The following is a 20077-nucleotide window of genomic DNA, read 5'->3' as shown; positions in this document are numbered from 1 at the left end:
GCGTTTCTCGCCGTTCCCGCCCTTTCCCCGGTCACGTGTCCCGTTGTCCCCCCCCCCAAGATGGCGGCGCCCTCCCTCAGCCGCGGTGCCCTCAGCGCCCGCCGGGTTTTGGGGGGTCCCGGGCAGGGCCGGGCCCAGGCCCGGGGCTGCAGCACCGAGACCCCCCCGGCGGGGCCGCCCCACACCGGGGAGACCCCCGGGAGCCCGGCCTGGGACCCCCCCGAGCGTGCGAGGCTCCGCGGCCGCGAGCAGCGCCTGAGGCGGCAGCGGCTGAGGAGGGAGAGAGATGAGGAGGGGGCGGCGGGGCAGGTGGGGAACTGGGAGAGGGACAGGGATGGACTGGGAGGGACTGGGGGACACTGGGAGAGGGGTTGGGGGGCACTGGGAGGGACTGGGGGGCACTGGGAGAGGGGTTGGTGGGCACTGGGAGGGACTGGGGGGCACTGGAAGGGACTGGGATGGACTGGGGGGCACTGGGATGGACTGGGAGGAGCTGGGAGAGGAACTGGGAGGGACTGGGGGGCACTGGGAGGGACTGGGGGGCACTGGGAGAGGGACTGGGGGTCACTGGGATGGACTGGGGGGCACTGGGAGAGGGATTGGGGGGCACTGGGAGGGACTGGGGGGCACTGGGATGGACTGGGGGTCACTGGGACGGACTGGGGGGCACTGGGAGGGACTGGGGGTCACTGGGACGGACTGGGGGGCACTGGGAGGGACTGGGGGGCACTGGGATGGACTGGGGGTCACTGGGAGAGGGACTGGGGGGCACTGGGACGGACTGGGGGGCACTGGAAGGGACTGGGGGGCACTGGAAGGGACTGGGAGGGACTGGGGGGCACTGGGACTGGATTTTGGTGTGAGGGGCACTGGTTTGTACTGGTGTGTGTCACTCGGGACTGGTTTGTACTGGTCCATGGTGGTTTATATTGGTCTGTGCTGGTCCATACTGGTCTATACTGGTTTAAACTGGTCTGTACTGGTCCCACAGGAGCCCAGACCCCTCCCCAAGGGCTGGAGACCGGGGGAGGAGCTGGAATATCGGCACCCGCTGGAGCCCGGCGGCAAAAAGGGTACGGGGGGACCCCAAACTGGGGAAACTGGGGAGCCAAACTGGGGAAACTGGGGACCCAAACTGGGGATACTGGGGACCCAAACTGGGGACCCAAACTGGGGAAACTGGGGACCCAAACTGGGGGGACTGGGAGGGAATGAGGGACCCAAACTGGGGAAACTGGGGATCCAAACTGGGGGGACTGGGGACCCAACTGGGGAAACTGGGGACCCAAACTGGGGGGACTGGGGACCCAAACTGGGGGGACTGGGGATCCAAACTGGGGGAACTGGGGACCCAAACTGGGGAAACTGGGGACCCAAACTGGGGAAACTGGGAGGGAATGAGGGACCCCAAACTGGGGAAACTGGGGACCCCAAACTGGGGAAACTGGGAGCCAAACTGGGGAAACTGGGGATCCAAACTGGGGAAACTGGGGACCCAAACTGGGGGGACTGGGGATCCAAACTGGGGAAACTGGGATCCAAACTGGGGGAACTGGGGATCCAAACTGGGGAAACTGGGGACCCAAACTGGGGGGACTGGGGGACCCAAACTGGGGGACTGGGGATCCAAACTGGGGGGACTGGGATCCAAACTGGGGGGACTGGGGATGCAAACTGGGGGAACTGGGGATCCCAAACTGGGGGGACTGGGGGACCCCAAACTGGGGGATGGGGATCCAAACTGGGGGGACTGGGGACCCAAACTGGGGAAACTGGGGACCCAAACTGGGGGGACTGGGGATCCAAACTGGGGGCACTGGGGATCCAAACTGGGGAAAACTGGGGATCCAAACTGGGGGGACTGGGGACCCAAACTGGGGAAACTGGGGATCCAAACTGGGGGAACTGGGGGACCCAAACTGGGGGAACTGGGGACCCAAACTGGGGGGACTGGGAGGGAATGAGGGACCCCAAACTGGGGGGACTGGGGGATCCAAACTGGGGGGACTGGGGGATCCAAACTGGGGGGACTGGGGGATCCAAACTGGGGGGACTGGGGGACCCCAAACTGGGGGGACTGGGGATCCAAACTGGGGGGACTGGGGACCCAAACTGGGGGGACTGGGAGGGATGAGGGACCCCAAACTGGGGAAACTGGGGGACCCAAACTGGGGGACTGGGGACCCAAACTGGGGGGACTGGGGACCCAAACTGGGGGGACTGGGGGACCCAAACTGGGGAACTGGGGATCCAAACTGGGGGGACTGGGGACCCAAACTGGGGGGACTGGGGGACCCAAACTGGGGGGACTGGGGGACCCAAACTGGGGGGACTGGGGATCCAAACTGGGGGACTGGGGGACCCAAACTGGGGGAACTGGGGATCCCAAACTGGGGGACTGGGGGACCCCAAACTGGAGGGACTGGGACCCAAACTGGGGGACTGGGATCCAAACTGGGGAACTGGGGATCCAAACTGGGGGGGACTGGGAGGGGCTGGGGGTCCCCAAACTGGGAGGGGCATCTGGGGACACCAATCTGAGGATTTTGGGTGAATTTTTGAGGATTTGGGGTGGGTTTGGGTGAATTTTGGTGGATTTGGGGCAGAGGTGGCCCTGCCCACCCCCCTCAGGTGACATTTTGGGGACACAGCCACCCCCAGCCCGCTGCCCCCAGGTTTGGGGGGATTTTGGGTGAATTTTGGGGTGGATTTTGGGGAATTTGGGTGGATTTGGTGGATTTGGGTGAATTTTGGGTGCGTTTTGGGAGATTTAGGGTGGATTTTGGGTGGATTTTGGGGGATTTTGGGTGGATTTTGGGTGGATTTGGGTGGATTTTTGAGGATTTTGGGTGGGTTTTGGGGCATTTGGGGCAGAGGTGGCCCTGCCACCCCCCTCAGGTGACATTTTGGGGACACAGCCACCCCCAGCCCGCTGCCCCCCCGGTTTGGGGGATTTGGGGTGGATTTGGTGGATTTTGGGGAATTTGGGTGGATTTTTTGGGGATTTGGGTGGGTTTGGGGCAGAGGTGGCCCTGCCACCCCCCTCAGGTGACATTTTGGGGACACAGCCACCCCCAGCCCGCTGCCCCCCAGGTACAGCCCCCGCTACGTCGAGGCTGCCTGGTACCAGTGGTGGGAGAGGGGAGGGGTCTTCACCCCCCCTGAGCAGGTGAGGGGTGAAAACACACCTGGGGAGGGGTGAAAACACACCTGGGGGGGTAAAAACACACCTGGGAGGGGTAAAAACACACCTGGGGGGGTCCCAAAATCCACCTGGGAGACAAAAACACACCTGGGGGGGTGAAAACACACCTGGGGGGGTCCCAAAATCCACCTGGGGGGGTAAAACACACCTGAGAGGGGGGGAAAACACACCTGGGGGGGTGAAAACACACCTGGGAGGGGGGAAAACACACCTGGGGGGGTAAAAACACACCTGGGAGGGGTGAAAACACACCTGGGGGGGTCCCAAAATCCACCTGGGGAGACAAAAACACACCTGGGGAGGGTGAAAACACACCTGGGGAGACAAAAACACACCTGGGGGGGTCCCAAAATCCACCTGGGGGGGTAAAAACACACCTGGGGGGGTTCAGGACACGCCTGGGGAAGTTCAGAGCACACCTGCACACACCTGGACACACCTGGGGGGGTTCAGGACACACCTGGACACACCTGGGGGGGTTCAGGACACACCTGGGGGGGTTCAGGACACACCTGGAGGGGTTCAGGACACACCTGGACACTCCTGGGGGGGCTCAGAACACACCTGGACATATCTAGGGGGGTTCAGGACACACCTGGGGGGGTTCAGGACACACCTGGCGGGGTTCAGGGCACACTTGGACACACCTGGGGGGGTTCAGGGCACACCTGGGGGGGTTCAGGGCACACCTGGAGGGGTTCAGGGCACACTTGGACACACCTGGAGGGGTTCTGGACACACCTGAGGGTGTTCAGGACACACCTGGATACACCTGTTCACACCTGGCGGGGTTCAGAGCACACCTGGACACACCTGTTCACACCTGGAGGGATTCAGGTCACACCTGGACACACCTGGGGGGGATTCAGGACACACCTGGGGGGGTTCAGGACACACCTGGGGGGGATTCAGGACACACCTGGAGGGTTCAGGTCACACCTGGACACACCTGGGTGGGTTCAGGGTACACCTGAGGGTGTTCAGGACACACCTGGGGGGGTTCAGGTCACACCTGTGCACACCTGGGGGGTTCAGGGTACACCTGTTCACACCTGGACACACCTGTTCCCACCTGGGGGGGGGTCAGGTCACACCTGTTCACACCTGGGGGGGTTCAGGGTACACCTGAGGGTGTTCAGGACACACCTGGGGGGGTTCAGGTCACACCTGTGCACACCTGGGGGGGTTCAGGTCACACCTGCACACACCTGTTCACACCTGGGGGGTTCAGGTCACACCTGTTCACACCTGTTCACACCTGTTCACACCTGTTCACACCTGCACACACCTGTACACACCTGCACACACCTGTTCACACCTGGGGGGGTTCAGGTCACACCTGCACACACCTGTTCACACCTGCACACACCTGTACACACCTGTTCACACCTGGAGGGATTCAGGTCACACCTGTTCACACCTGCCCCCCGCCGTTGTCCCCCCAGAGCCCGGGGGGGGCCCCGGTGCTGAGCCTGGTGCTGCCCCCCCCCAACGTCACCGGGACCCTGCACCTGGGCCACGCCCTGAGCGTCACCCTGCAGGACGTGCTGGCACGATGGTCTGGGGATGGGGGGGATTGGGGGGGATTTGGGGGATTTTGGGGGGGTCTGGGGAGGATTTGGGGGGATTTTGGGGGGTCTGGGGGGGATTTGGGGGGGTCTGAGGGGGATTTGGGGGGATCTGGGGGGCATTGGGGGATTTTGGGGGGGTTTGGGAAGGATTTGGGGGGGTCTGGGGAGGATTTTGGGGGGTCTGGGGAGGATTTGGGGGGGTCTGGGGGGGATTTTGGGGGGGAATTTGGGGGATTTTGGGGGGTCTGGGGGGGATTGGGGGGGATTTTGGGGGGTCTGAGGAGGATTTGGGGGGGAATTTGGGGGATTTTGGGGGGGTCTGGGGAGGATTTTGGGGGGTCTGGGGGGATTCAGGGGGGTCTGGGGGGGAATTTGGGGGATTTTGGGGGGTCTGGGGAGGATTTCGGGGGGTCTGAGGGGGATTTAGGGGGATCTGGGGAGGATTTGGGGGGGAATTTGGGGGATTTTGGGGGGATCTGGGGGGGATTTTGGGGGGATCTGGGAGGGATTTGGGGGGGTCTGGGGGGGAATTTGGGGGATTTGGGGAGGATTTTGGGGGGATTTTGGGGGGTCTGGGGGGGAATTTGGGGGATTTTGGGGGGTCTGGGGGGAATTTGGGGGATTTTGGGGGGGTCTGGGGGGATTTGGGGGGGTCTGGGGGGGATCTGGGGGGGATTGGGGGAGATTTTGGGGGGTCTGGGGAGGATTTGGGGGGGTTTGGGAAGGATTTGGGGGGGGTCTGGGGGGATTCAGGGGGGTCTGGGGAGGATTTGGGGGGGATTTTGGGGGGTCTGGGGAGGATTTGGAGGGGAATTTGGGGGATTTTTTGGGGGTCTGGGGGGGAATTTGGGGGATTTTGGGGGGTCTGGGGAGGATTTGGGGGGGAATTTGGGGGGGTCTGGGGAGGATTTGGGGAGGATTTGGGAGGGGTCTGGGGAGGATTTGGGGGGATTTTGGGAGAGATTTGGGGGGGATTCAGGGGCCTTGGTGGATTTGGGGGGGTCTTGGGGGGATTTTGAGAGGGATTTGGGGGGTCTGGGGGGGATTTTGGGGCTCTGGGAGGGGATTTGGGAGGGATTTCGGGGAGTGGAGGGGAAATTTTGGGGGATTTTGGGGGTCTGGAAGGGATTTTCAGGGGTTTGGGAAGAGTTTGGGGGGGATTTTGAGAGGGATTTTGGGGGGTCTGGGGGGATTTTGGGGAGGTTTGGGGGGTTTGGGAAGGATTTTTGGGGAGCGGAGGGGAAAATTTGGGAGGGATTTGGGGAAATTTTGGATTTGGAGGCACTTGGGGTTATTTTGGGGTTTTTTGGGGTTATTTTGAAGTGGATTTTGAGGTTATTTTGGGGTGATTTTGGGGTTGTTTTTTGAGGTTATTTTGGGGTGTTTTGGGGTGATTTTTTGGGGTGATTTTGGGGTGGATTTGGGGTTATTTTTTGGGGTTATTTTGGGGTGATTTTTTTGGTGATTTTGGGGTGTTTTGGGTTTATTTTGGGGTGGATTTGGGGTTATTTTTTGGGTGATTTTGGGGTGATTTGGGGGTGATTTTTTGGGTGATTTTGGGGTGTTTTGGGGTTATTTTGGGGTGATTCTGGGGTGTTTTGGAGTTATTTTGAAGTGGATTTTGAGGTTGTTTTGGGGTGGATTTGGGGTTATTTTGAGGTTATTTTGGGCTCATTTTGGGGTGATTTTTTAGGGTGATTTTGGGGTGGATTTGGGGTTATTTTTTGGGTGATTTTGGGGCGATTTTGGGGTGATTTTTTGGGGTTATATTTTTGGTGATTTTGGGGTGTTTTGGGGTTATTTTGGGGTGATTCTGGGGTGTTTTGGGGTTATTTTGAAGTGGATTTTGAGATTATTTTGGGGTGGATTTGGGGTTATTTTTTGGGGCGATTTTGGGGTGATTTGGGGGTGATTTTTTGGGGATATTTTGGGGTGATTTGGGTTTATTTTGGGGTGATTTTGGGGAGTTTTGGGGTGATTTTGGGGTGATTTTCTGGGGTGTTTTGGGGTGATTTTTTGGGGTGATTTTTTAGGGTGATTTTGGGGTGGATTTGGGGTTATTTTTTGGGGCGATTTTGGGGTGATTTTTTGGGGTTATTTTTTTGGTGATTTTGGGGTGTTTTGGGGTTATTTTGGGGTGATTCTGGGGTGTTTTGGGGTTATTTTGAAGTGGATTTTGAGGTTATTTTGGGGTGGATTTGGGGTGATTTTTTGGGTGATTTTGGGGTGATTTGGGGGTGATTTTTTGGGGATATTTCGGGGTGGTTTGGGTTTATTTTGGGGTGTTTTGGGGTGGATTTTGGGTAGAATTTGGGGTTATTTTTGGGGGTGTTTTTGGTTTATTCTGGGGTGATTTTGGGCTGTTTTGTGTTTATTTTGGGGGGATTTTGGGGTGTTTTGGGTTTATTTTGGGGTGGATTTGGGGTTGTTTTTGGGGTGATTTTTTGGGGTTATTTTTTTGGTGATTTTGGGGTGTTTTGTGTTTATTCTGGGGTGATTTTGGGGCGTTTTGTGTTTATTTTGGGGTGATTTTGGGGTATTTTGGGATCGTTCTGGGCACAGGAGGAGGATGCAGGGCTGGGACGTTCTGTGGGTGCCGGGCACCGACCACGCCGGCATTGCCACACAGGTGTGTCCCCAAATGTCCCCAAATGTCCCCAAAACGTCCCCAAAACATCCCCAAATGTCCCCAAAATGTCCCCAAATGTCCCCAAAACGTCCCCAAATGTCCCCAAAATGTCCCCAAATGTCCCCAAATGTCCCCAAAATGTCCCCAAATGACACAAAAACGTCCCCAAATGTCCCCAAAAATGTCCCCAAATATCCCCAAATGACACAAAAACGTCCCCAAATGTCCACAAATGTTCCAAACAATGTCCCAAATGTGTCCCCAAAGCGTCCCCAAATGTCCCCAATGTCCCCAGTGATGTCCCCAATGTCCCCAATGTCCCCAGGCCGTGGTGGAGCGCTGGCTGTGGCAGCACCGGGGGCTGTCCCCAATGTCCCCAGTGATGTCCCCAATGTCCCCAGTGATGTCCCCAATGTGTCCCCAATGTCCCCAGTGATGTCCCCAATGTCCCCAGGCCGTGGTGGAGCGCTGGCTGTGGCAGCACCGGGGGCTGTCCCTGATGTCCCCAGTGATGTCCCCAATGTCCCCAATGTGTCCCCAGGCCGTGGTGGAGCGCTGGCTGTGGCAGCACCGGGGGCTGTCCCTGATGTCCCCAGTGATGTCCCCAATGTCCCCAATGTCCCCAATGTGTCCCCAGGCCGTGGTGGAGCGCTGGCTGTGGCAGCACCGGGGGCTGCGCCCGCAGCAGTTGGGCCGGGCCGAGTTCCTGCAGGAGATTTGGCGCTGGAAGGAGCGGTGAGGGGACACTGGGGACACCTTGGGGACACCTTGGGGACACCTTGGGGACACCCTGGGGACATTGGGGACACCACGGTGTCACCCCTGTCCCCGCAGGCACGGGGACGAGATCCTGCAGCAGCTGCGGGCGCTCGGGGCCTCGCTGGACTGGAGCCGCTGCACCTTCACCATGGACCCCGTGAGTGTCCCCAAAGTGTCCCCAAAGTGTCCCCGAGGTGTCCCCAGAGTGTCCCCAAAGTGTCCCCAGGGTGTCCCCAGAGTGTCCCCAAAGTGTCCCCAGGGTGTCCCCAAAGTGTCCCCAAGGTGTCCCCAAAGTGTCCCCAAAGTGTCCCCAAGGTGTCCCCAAAGTGTCCCCAAAGTGTCCCCAAGGTGTCCCCAAAGTGTCCCCAGAGTGTCCCCAAAGTGTCCCCAGAGTGTCCCCAGAGTGTCCCCAGGGTGTCCCCAGAGTGTCCCCAGGGTGTCCCCAAAGTGTCCCCAATGTCCCCCCAGTGTCCCCAATGTCCCCTCTGTCCCCAGGGTGTCCCCAATGTCCCCAGGATGTCCCAACTGTCCCCTCTGTCCCCAGGGTGTCCCCAATGTCCCCTCTGTCCCCAGGGTGTCCCCAGTGTCCTCTCTGTCCCCAGGGTGTCCCCAATGTCCCCCCAGTGTCCCCAATGTCCCCTCTGTCCCCAGGGTGTCCCCAGTGTCCCCAATGTCCCCCCAATGCCCCAATGTCCCCTCTGTCCCCAGGGTGTCCCCTCTGTCCCCAGGGTGTCCCCAATGTCCCCAATGTCCCCAGGATGTCCCCAATGTCCCCAATGTCCCCTCTGTCCCCAGGGTTACTCCCGGGCTGTCACCGAGGCCTTCGTGCGCCTGTTCCGGGCGGGGCTGATCCGGCGTGACCAGCGCTGCGTCACCTGGAGCTGCGCCCTGCGCTCCGCCCTGGCCGACATCGAGGTGACATCGGGGTCCCCAAATGTCCCCAAGGGCCACCAGGGGTCACCAGGGGTCACAGGGGTCACCCAGGGGTCACTGGGGTCACCCAGGGGTCACCTTTGTGCACCTGTCCCGGGTGTCACCAGCGCTGCGTCACCTGGAGCTGCGCCCTGCGCTCCGCCCTGGCTGACATCGAGGTGACATCGGGGTCCCCAAATGTCCCCAAGTGTCACCAGGGTCACCCAGGGGTCACAGGGGTCACCCAGGGGTCACTGGGGTCACCCAGGGGTCACCTTTGTGTGCCTGTCCCGGGTGTCACCAGCGCTGCGTCACCTGGAGCTGCGCCCTGCGCTCCGCCCTGGCCGACATCGAGGTGACATCGGGGTCCCCAAATGTCCCCAAGTGTCACCAGGGTCACCCAGGGGTCACCAGGGGTCACCAGGGGTCACCCAGGGGTCACCCAGGGGTCACCTTTGTGCACCTGTCCCGGGTGTCACCAGCGCTGTGTCACCTGGAGCTGCGCCCTGCGCTCCGCCCTGGCCGACATCGAGGTGACATCGGGGTCCCCAAATGTCCCCAAGTGTCACCAGGGGTCACCCAGGGGTCACAGGGGTCACCCAGGGGTCACCCAGGGGTCACAGGGGTCACCCAGGGGTCACCTTTGTGCACCTGTCCCGGGTGTCACCAGCGCTGCGTCACCTGGAGCTGCGCCCTGCGCTCCGCCCTGGCCGACATCGAGGTGACATCGGGGTCCCCAAGGGTCACTGAGTGTCCCCAAGGGTCACCAGGGTCACCAGGGGTCACCCAGGGGTCACAGGGGTCACCCAGGGGTCACCTTTGTGCGCCTGTCCCGGGTGTCACCAGCGCTGCGTCACCTGGAGCTGCGCCCTGCGCTCCGCCCTGGCTGACATCGAGGTGACATCGGGGTCCCCAAATGTCCCCAAGGGCCACCAGGGGTCACCAGGGGTCACAGGGGTCACCCAGGGGTCACCTTTGTGCGCCTGTCCCGGGTGTCACCAGCGCTGGGTCACCTGGAGCTGCGCCCTGCGCTCCGCCCTGGCCGACATCGAGGTGACATCGGGGTCCCCAAGGGTCACCAGGGTCACCCAGGGGTCACAGGGGTCACCAGGGGTCACAGGGGTCACCCAGGGGTCACCCAGGGGTCACCTTTGTGCGCCTGTCCCGGGTGTCACCAGCGCTGCGTCACCTGGAGCTGCGCCCTGCGCTCCGCCCTGGCCGACATCGAGGTGACATCGGGGTCCCCAAATGTCCCCAAGGGTCACTGAGTGTCACCAGGAGTCACAGGGGTCACAGGGGTCACCCAGGGGTCACAGGGGTCACCCAGGGGTCACCTTTGTGCGCCTGTCCCGGGTGTCACCAGCGCTGCGTCACCTGGAGCTGCGCCCTGCGCTCCGCCCTGGCTGACATCGAGGTGACATCGGGGTCCCCAAATGTCCCCAAGGGTCACTGAGTGTCACCAGGGGTCACCCAGGGGTCACAGGGGTCACACAGGGGTCACCCAGGGGTCACCCAGGGGTCACCTTTGTGCGCCTGTCCCGGGTGTCACCAGCGCTGCGTCACCTGGAGCTGCGCCCTGCGCTCTGCCCTGGCCGACATCGAGGTGACATCGGGGTCCCCAAGTGTCCCCAAATGTCCCCAAGGGTCACCAGGGTCACCAGGGGTCACCAGGGGTCACAGGGGTCACCCAGGGGTCACCTTTGTGCACCTGTCCCGGGTGTCACCAGCGCTGCGTCACCTGGAGCTGCGCCCTGCGCTCCGCCCTGGCTGACATCGAGGTGACATCGGGGTCCCCAAGGGTCACTGAGTGTCACCAGGGGTCACTGAGTGTCACCAGGGTCACCAGGGTCACCAGGGGTCACAGGGGTCACCCAGGGGTCACCTTTGTGCACCTGTCCCGGGCGTGACCAGCGCTGCGTCACCTGGAGCTGCGCCCTGCGCTCTGCTCTGGCTGACATCGAGGTGACATCGGGGTCCCCAAATGTCCCCAAGGGTCACCAGGGGTCACCGGGGTCACCCAGGGGTCACCAGGGGTCACAGGGGTCACCCAGGGGTCACCCAGGGGTCACCCAGGGGTCACCTTTGTGCGCCTGTCCCAGGTGTCACCAGCGCTGCGTCACCTGGAGCTGCGCCCTGCGCTCCGCCCTGGCCGACATCGAGGTGACATCGGGGTCCCCAAATGTCCCCAAGGGTCACCAGGGGTCACCCAGGGGTCACAGGGGTCACCAGGGGTCACCCAGGGGTCACCTTTGTGTGCCTGTCCCGGGTGTCACCAGCGCTGCGTCACCTGGAGCTGCGCCCTGCGCTCCGCCCTGGCTGACATCGAGGTGACATCGGGGTCCCCAAGGGTCACTGAGTGTCCCCAGGGGTCACCAGGGGTCACCAGGGGTCACCCAGGGGTCACAGGGGTCACCCAGGGGTCACTGGGGTCACCCAGGGGTCACCTTTGTGCGCCTGTTCCGGGTGTCACCAGCGCTGCGTCACCTGGAGCTGCGCCCTGCGCTCTGCTCTGGCCGACATCGAGGTGACATCGGGGTCCCCAAATGTCCCCAAGGGCCACCAGGGGTCACCAGGGGTCACCCAGGGGTCACCAGGGGTCACAGGGGTCACCCAGGGGTCACAGGGGTCACCCAGGGGTCACCTTTGTGCGCCTGTCCCGGGTGTCACCAGCGCTGCGTCACCTGGAGCTGCGCCCTGCGCTCTGCTCTGGCCGACATCGAGGTGACATCGGGGTCCCCAAATGTCCCCAAATGTCCCCAAGGGTCACCCAGGGGTCACCAGGGGTCACCCAGGGGTCACTGAGGTCACCCAGGGTGTTCCCAGTGTCCCCAAGGTGTCCCCAAGGTGTCCCTGAGTGTCCCCAGGGTGTCCCCAAGGTGTCCCCAAGGTGTCCCCAGGGTGTCCCCAAGGTGTCCCCCGTGTCCCTGAGTGTCCCCAGGGTGTCCCCAAGGTGTCCCCAGGGTGTCCCCAGTGTCCCCAGTGTCCCTGAGTGTCCCCAGGGTGTCCCCAGGGTGTCCCCAGGGTGTCCCCAGGGTGTCCCTGAGTGTCCCCAAGGTGTCCCTGAGTGTCCCCAGGGTGTCCCCAGGGTGTCCCCCGTGTCCCTGAGTGTCCCCAAGGTGTCCCCAGGGTGTCCCCAGGGTGTCCCCAGGGTGTCCCCCGTGTCCCTGAGTGTCCCCAAGGTGTCCCCAGGGTGTCCCCAAGGTGTCCCTGAGTGTCCCCAGGGTGTCCCCAAGGTGTCCCTGAGTGTCCCCAGGGTGTCCCCAGGGTGTCCCCAAGGTGTCCCCAGGGTGTCCCCAGGGTGTCCCCAGGGTGTCCCAGAGTGTCCCCCGTGTCCCTGAGTGTCCCCAGGGTGTCCCCAGGGTGTCCCCAGGGTGTCCCCAGGGTGTCCCCCGTGTCCCTGAGTGTCCCCAGGGTGTCCCTGAGTGTCCCCAGGGTGTCCCCAGGGTGTCCCCCGTGTCCCTGAGCCGCCCTGTCCCCACAGGTGGAGCCCCGTGTCCTCACGGGCCCCACGACGCTGAACGTCCCCAACTGTCCCCACCCCGTCACCTTCGGCCTCCTCGTCACCTTCGCCTACCCCGTGGAGGGGGACGATGGTGGGTGGCACTGGGGACACCTGGGGTGGCACTGGGGACACCTGGGGTGGCACTGGGGACACCTGAGGTGGCACTGGGGACACCTGGGGTGGCACTGGGGACACCTGGGGTGGCTCTGGGGACAATGGGGTGGCACTGGGGACACCTGGGGTGGCACTGGGGACATTGGGGGTGGCTCTGGGGACATTGGGGTGGCACTGGGGACATTGGGGTGGCACTGGGGACACCTGGGGTGGCACTGGGGACATTGGGGGTGGCACTGGGGACATTGGGGGTGGCACTGGGGACACCTGGGGTGGCACTGGGGACACCTGGGGTGGCACTGGGGACATTGGGGTGGCTTTGGGGACATTGGGGGTGGCACTGGGGACATCGGGGGTGGCACTGGGGACATCGGGAGTGGCACTGGGGACACCTGGGGTGGCACTGGGGACATTGGGGTGGCACTGGGGACATTGGGGGTGGCACTGGGGACACCTGGGGTGGCACTGGGGACACCTGGGGTGGCACTGGGGACATCGGGGGTGGCACTGGGGACATTGGGGGTGGCTTTGGGGACACCTGGGGTGGCACTGGGGACACCTGGGGTGGCACTGGGGACATTGGGGGTGGCACTGGGGACACCTGGGGTGGCACTGGGGACACCTGGGGTGGCTTTGGGGACATTGGGGTGGCACTGGGGACACCTGGGGTGGCTCTGGGGACACCTGGGGTGGCACTGGGGACACCGGGGGTGGCACTGGGGACATTGGGGTGGCACTGGGGACACCTGGGGTGGCACTGGGGACATTGGGGGTGGCTTTGGGGACATTGGGATGGCTCTGGGGACATCGGGGGTGGCACTGGGGACATCGGGGGTGGCTCTGGGGACATCGGGGGTGGCACTGGGGACATCGGGGTGGCTCTGGGGACATCGGGGTGGCACTGGGGACATTGGGATGGCTCTGGGGACATTGGGGGTGGCACTGGGGACATTGGGGTGGCACTGGGGACATTGGGGGTGGCACTGGGGGCGGGATCCTGGGTTTTGTGGTGTGTCCCCAAGTGTCCCTGATGTCCCTGGAGTGTCCCTGAGTGTCCCCGAGCTGTCCCCTGATGTCCCCTGGTGTCCCCAAGTGTCCCCCGGTGTCCCCGAGCTGTCCCCTGGTGTCCCCAAGCTGTCCCCCGGTGTCCCCAAGCTGTCCCTGAGTGTCCCCCGGTGTCCCCCGGTGTCCCCTGGTGTCCCTGAGCTGTCCCCTGCTGTCCTCTGATGTCCCCAAGCTGTCCCCAAGCTGTCCCCGAGTGTCCCCGGCTGTCCCCTGATGTCCCCAGGGCTGGAGTTGCCGGTGGCCACCACTCGTCCCGAGACCATTTTTGGTGACGTGGCCGTGGCCGTGCACCCGCGGGACCCCCGGTACCTGGTGAGGGGCGGGGCCTCGGTGGGTGGGGCCTCGATGGGTGGGGCCTCCATGGGTGAGGCCTCCATGGGCAGGGCCTCAATGGGCGGGGCCTCAATGGGTGGGGCCTCGATGGGCGGGGCCTCAATGGGTGGGGCCTTAATGGGTGGGGCCCGAGTGGGTGGGACCACAAAGGGGGCGGGGCCACAAAGGGGGCGGGGCCGCAAAGGGGCGGGGCCGCAAAGGGGGCGGGGCCTGATGGGTGGAACCTCATCAGGGGTGGGGCCTGAATGGGGGTGGGGCTTGAACAGGGTGGGTGCCTGAATGGGTGGGGCCTCACCTGGGGGCAGGGCCTGAATGGGTGGGGCCTGACCTGGGGGCAGGGCCTGAATGGGTGGGGCCTCACCTGGGTGCAGGACCTCAAAGGGGCGGGGCATGAATGGGTGGGGCCTCACCTGGGTGCAGGACCTCAAAGGGGCGGGGCGTGAATGGGTGGGGCCTCACCCAGGGGCCTCACCCGGGGGCGGGGCTTTGGGACCCCATAATGGGTGTGGGCGTGGCTTGTGGGTGTGGGAGGGGCGTGGCTTTCTCTGCATTGGCTGCCCAGGTTTGGCCCCTCCCCTTTGACCATATAAGGGCAAAGGGGCGGGGCTTGTGTTAAAGGGGCGGGGCTTTGCTGCCTGAAATGGCTCTGGGGGCGTGGCCAAGGGCTGGGGGGGGCCTGGCCTGGCTGGGATTGGTCCAGAGCTGGAAAGGGGGCGGGGCCAGGGCTGACCACGCCCCCTCAGCACCTGCAGGGCCGGCAGGTGAGGCACCCGTTCAGTGGGGCCCTGCTGCCCGTGGTGAGCGACCCCAGCGTGGAGCCCCAGCGCGGAACCGGTACTGGGGAAACTGGGAGGGACTGGGATGGACTGGGAGGGGTTAAACGGGGACTGGGAGGGACTGGGATGGACTGGGAGGGACTGGGAGGGGTTAAGGGGGCACTGGGAGGGACTGGGATGGACTGGGAGGGGTTAAACGGGGACTGGGAGGGACTGGGATGGGCACTGGGATGGGCTGGGAGGGACTGGGAGGGATTGGGAGGGACTGGGAGGGACTGGGATGGACTGGGATGGACTGGGAGGGGTTAAACGGGGACTGGGAGGGGTTAAATGGGGACTGGGATGGACTGGGATGGACTGGGAGGGACTGGGATGGGCACTGGGATCAGTCTGCGACAGAAAAGGGAGCAAGGGGTGACACAGGTGACACAGTTCAGGTGTCTCAGGTGTGTCTCAGGTGACACAGGTGACACAGTCCAGGTGTCTCAGGTGTCTCAGGTGTCTCAGAGATGTCTCAGGTGACACAGGTGACACAGTCCAGGTGTCTCAGGTGTCTCAGGTGACACAGGTGACACAGGGATGTTTCAGGTGTGTCTCAGGTGACACAGGTGACACAGTACAGGTGACACAGGTGACACAGGGATGTCTCAGGTGTGTCCCTGTCCCCAGGTGCGGTGAAGGTGACCCCCGGGCACAGCCCCCAGGACCTGGCTCTGGCCCGGGCCCATCGGCTGCCCCTGCCCTGCGTCATCAGGGACGATGGCACCTTGTGTCCCCCGGGGGGGGGCTGGCTGCAGGTGAGCTGGGGACACCTGGGGACACTGGGGACACCTGGGGACACTGGGGACACCTGGGGACACTTGGGGACACCTGGTGCCAGGTGGTGCCAGGGTGTCCCCAATGTCCACATGATGTCCCCTGCTGTCCCCTGTGTCCCCAGGGTGTCCCCAATGTCCCTGCTGTCCCCTCTGTCCCCAATGTCCCCAGGCTGTCCCCAATGTCCCCAGTGTCCCCAATGTCCCCAATGTCCCCTCCTGTCCCCTCTGTCCCCAGGCTGTCCCCAGGGTGTCCCCAATGTCCCCTCTGTCCCCAGGGTGTCCCCAGTGTCCCCAATGTCCCCAATGTCCTCTCCTGTCCCCTCTGTCCCCGCTGTCCCCAATGTCCCCAATGTCCCCAATGTCCCCCCAATGTCCCCAATGTCCCCTCTGTCCCCAGGGTGTCCCCAATGTCCCCACTGTCCCCCCAATGTCCCCAATGTCCCCAATGTCCCCTCTGTCCCCAGGGTGTCCCCAGGTTCGAGGCCCGTTCCCGTGTGGTGGCAGCGCTGGCCCAGCTGGGGCTGTTCCGGGGGGTCCAGGACCACGCCATGACCCTGCCCCTCTGCAGGTACCCCCAGGTGTCCCCAGGTGTCCCCTCAGGTGTCCCCAGGTGTCCCCTCAGGTGTCCCCTCAGGTGTCCCCAATGTCCCCTCCTGTCCCCTCCTGTCCCCTCCTGTCCCCTCCTGTCCCCGCAGCCGCTCCGGGGACGTCGTTGAGTTCCTGCTGAAGCGCCAGTGGTTCCTGAGCTGTGGAGACCTGGCCCAGAGAGCCCTGCAGGTGACACACCTGGGGACACCTGGGGACACCTGGGGACACCTGGGGATACACCTGGGGACACCTGGGGACATGGGGACACACCTGGGGACATGGGGACACACCTGGGGACACCTGGGGGCATGGGGACACACCTGGGGACACCTGGGGACACACCTGGGGATACACCTGGGGACACCTGGGGACACACCTGGGGACATGGGGACACACCTGGGGACACCTGGGGACATGGAGACACACCTGGGGACACCTGGGGATACACCTGGGGATACACCTGGGGACACCTGGGGACATGGGGACACACCTGGGGACACACCTGGGGACACCTGGGGACACCTGGGGACACACCTGGGGACACCTGGGGACACCTGGGGACACACCTGGGGACACCTGGGGACACCTGGGAACACACCTGGGGACATGGGGACACACCTGGGGACACCTGGGGACATGGGGACACCTGGGGACACACCTGGGGACACCTGGGGACACACCTGGGGACACCTGGGGACACCTGGGGACACACCTGGGGACACCTGGGGACACCTGGGGACACACCTGGGGACACCTGGGGACATGGGGACACACCTGGGGACACCTGGGGACACCTGGGGACACCTGGGGACACACCTGGGGACACCTGGGGACACCTGGGGATACCTGCGGGGTGTCACACACACACCTGAGGTGTCACCTGGAGGTGTCACACACCTGGGGGTGTCACACACACCTGGGGGTGTCACACACACACCTGGAGGTGTCACACACACCTGAGGGGTGTCACACACACCTGGAGGTGTCACACACACCTGGAGGTGTCACACACACCTGGAGGTGTCACACACACACCTGGGGGTGTCACACACACCTGAGGGGTGTCACACACCTGGAGGTGTCACACACACACCTGAGGTGTCACACACACCTGAGGGGTGTCACACACACCTGGAGGTGTCACACCTGAGGTGTCACCTGGGGGTGTCACACACACCTGGAGGTGTCACACACACCTGGAGGTGTCACACACACATCTGGAGGTGTCACACACACACCTGGAGGTGTCACACACACCTGGAGGTGTCACACACACCTGAGGGGTGTCACACACCTGGAGGTGTCACACCTGAGGTGTCACCTGGCCGCAGGCGGTGACGTCGGGGAGGCTCCGCCTGGTGCCCAAATTCCACGAGAAGAACTGGAAAACCTGGATGGAGAACGTGGGGTGAGGGGGAGGGGCTGGGGGAGGGGCCCAGGTACCTGGGGAGGGGTCTCAGGTGTTTGGGGAGGGGTCCCAGGTGTTCAGGGGTGTCCAAAATCCCCCAAAATCCCCCAAAATCCAACCCAAAAACCCCCAAATCCCACAAAATATCCCCCAAAATCCCACCCAGGTGTTCAGGGAGGGGTCTCAGGTGTTCCCAGGTATTTGGGGAGGGGTCCCAGGTGTTCCCCAGGTGTTCAGGGGTGTCCCAGGTGTTCAGGGAGGGGTCCCAGGTGTTCCCAGGTATTTGGGGAGGGGTCCCAGGTGTTCCCCAGGTGTTCAGGGGTGTCTCAGGTGTTTGGGGAGGGGTCTCAGGTATTTGAGGAGGGGTCCCAGGTGTTCAGGGAGGGGTCCCAGGTATTTGGGGAGGGGTCTCAGGTGTTCAGGGATGTCCCCCAGGTATTTGGGGAGGGGTCTCACTGTCCCCTCTCCCCCAGGGACTGGTGCCTGTCCCGCCAGCTGTGCTGGGGTCACCAGGTGCCGGCGTTCCAGGTGAGGGGGGGTCCCGCAGCCCCCTCCCCACGGGGGGGTCCCGGGGGTCCCGAGGGTCCCGAGGGTCCCTGGTTCGTGGGGAGCAGCGAGGCCGAGGTGAGGGGGGCGGCGGCGACGGCGCTGGGGTGTCCCCAGGAGGAGCTGCACCTGGAGCAAGGTGAGAAACACCCCAAAAACAGCCAAAAACAGCTAAAAACAGCTAAAAACAGCTAAAAACATCCCAAAAACAGCCAAAAACACCCCAAAATACCCCAAAAACAGCCAAAAACAGCCAAAATCACCCCAAATCCACCCAAAATCACCCAAATCCCACCCTGGGGTGTCCCCAAGAGGAGCTGCACCTGGAGCAAGGTGAGAAACACCCCAAAAACACCCCAAAAACAGCTAAAAACAGCCCAAAAACAGCCAAAAACACCCCAAAATACCCCAAAACCAGCCAAAATCACCCCAAAAACAGCCAAAAACAGCCAAAAACACCCAAATCCCACCCTGGGGTGTCCCCAAGAGGAGCTGCACCTGGAGCAAGGTGAGAGAAACACCCCAAAAATACCCAAAATACCCCAAAAATACCCAAAAAACCCCCAAAACACCCCAAAACAGCCAAAAACAGCCAAAAACACCCCAAAACCACCCCAAAAACACCCAAAATACCCCCAAAATGCCCCAAAATCTCCCCAAAATCCAACCCCAAGTTCCCCCCCCGGTGTCCCTGATGGGTTTTGGGGTCCCCCGGTGACATTTTGGGGTCCCCTGATGACATCTGGTGACGTTTGGTGACATTTGGTGACGTTTGGTGACATTTGGTGACACCTGATGGCACTTTTGGGGTCTTCTGGTGACATTTGGTGACATTTGGTGACGTTTCAGGGTTCCCTGGTGACGTTTGGTGACATTTTGGTGACCCCTGGTGACATTTTGGGGTCCCCTGATGGCACTTTCGGGGTCTTCTGGTGACATTTGGTGACATTTGGTGACATTTCAGGGTTCCCTGGTGACATTTGGTGATCCCTGATGACATTTTTGGGGTCCCCCGGTGACATTTGGTGACACCTGATGACACCTGGTGACATTTGGTGACATTTGGTGACATTTTTCTGTCCCCAGACCCCGATGTTTTGGACACCTGGTGACATTTGGTGACACCTGGTGACATTTCCCGCTCCCCTGGTGACATTTTGGGGTCCCCTGGTGACATCTGGTGACATTTTGGTGACCCCTGATGGCACTTTTGGGGTCTTCTGGTGACATTTGGTGACATTTGGTGACATTTCAGGGTTCCCTGGTGACATTTGGTGATCCCTGATGACATTTTTGGGGTCCCCCGGTGACATTTGGTGACATTTGGTGACATTTGGTGACATTTGGTGACACCTGGTGACATTTCTGTCCCCAGACCCCGATGTTTTGGACACCTGGTGACATTTGGTGACATTTGGTGACATTTGGTGACATTTGGTGACATTTCTGTCCCCAGACCCCGATGTTTTGGACACCTGGTTCTCCTCCGCCCTCTTCCCCTTCGCCGCCCTGGGCTGGCCCGAACAGGTGAGACCCCAAATGTCCCCAAGTGTCCCCAGATGTCCCCAAATGTCCCTAAATGTCTCTAAATGTCCTCAGGTGACACCCCAAATGTCCCCAAATGTCCCCAAGTGTCCCCAGATGTCCTCAAAGGTCCCCAAATGTCCTCAGGTGAGACCCAAAATGTCCCCAGAATGTCCCCAAATGTCCCCAAATGTCCCCAAGTGTCCCCAAATGTCCTCAGGTGAGACTGCACTGTCCCTGAATGTCCCCAGGTGTCCCCAGGTGTCCCAAAATGTCCCTAAATGTCCCCAAGTGTCCCCAAAATGTCCCCAAATGTCCCCAAATGTC

The 20077-nt window shown here is 62.2% G+C and overlaps 1 protein-coding gene across 4 annotated transcripts in view; it reads left to right on the top strand.

Annotated features, from left to right (window-relative positions):
* The first annotated feature begins 53 nt into the window (after positions 1–53).
* LOC131573963 (valine--tRNA ligase, mitochondrial-like) overlaps positions 54–20077 on the top strand; it is a 38834-nt gene continuing 18810 nt past the window's right edge. The window contains exons 1-17 of one of the 4 annotated variants that reach the window (XM_058828315.1): positions 54–309; positions 992–1073; positions 3069–3169; positions 4651–4763; positions 7339–7405; positions 8043–8140; positions 8240–8321; positions 8960–9079; positions 12558–12669; positions 13981–14069; positions 14843–14924; positions 15536–15663; positions 16149–16252; positions 16380–16461; positions 17604–17680; positions 18154–18365; positions 19683–19753. In XM_058828315.1, coding sequence (XP_058684298.1) covers positions 61–309; positions 992–1073; positions 3069–3169; positions 4651–4763; positions 7339–7405; positions 8043–8140; positions 8240–8321; positions 8960–9079; positions 12558–12669; positions 13981–14069; positions 14843–14924; positions 15536–15663; positions 16149–16252; positions 16380–16461; positions 17604–17680; positions 18154–18365; positions 19683–19753 — 1869 coding nt within the window. In that variant the 5' untranslated portion in view covers positions 54–60. Of the gene's footprint in view, positions 310–991; positions 1074–3068; positions 3170–4650; positions 4764–7338; positions 7406–8042; positions 8141–8239; positions 8322–8959; positions 9080–12557; positions 12670–13980; positions 14070–14833; positions 14925–15535; positions 15664–16148; positions 16253–16379; positions 16462–17603; positions 17681–18153; positions 18366–19682; positions 19754–20077 lie in introns of all 4 variants that reach the window. The other 3 variants (XM_058828314.1, XM_058828316.1, XM_058828317.1) reach the window with 3 other exon arrangements.

The sequence above is a fragment of the Poecile atricapillus genome (assembly GCF_030490865.1).
Source record: "Poecile atricapillus isolate bPoeAtr1 chromosome 26 unlocalized genomic scaffold, bPoeAtr1.hap1 SUPER_26_unloc_2, whole genome shotgun sequence".
NCBI lineage: Eukaryota > Metazoa > Chordata > Aves > Passeriformes > Paridae > Poecile > Poecile atricapillus.
The sequence above is the reverse complement of the archived record's forward strand: the minus strand, read 5'-3'. Positions and strand labels throughout refer to the sequence as shown.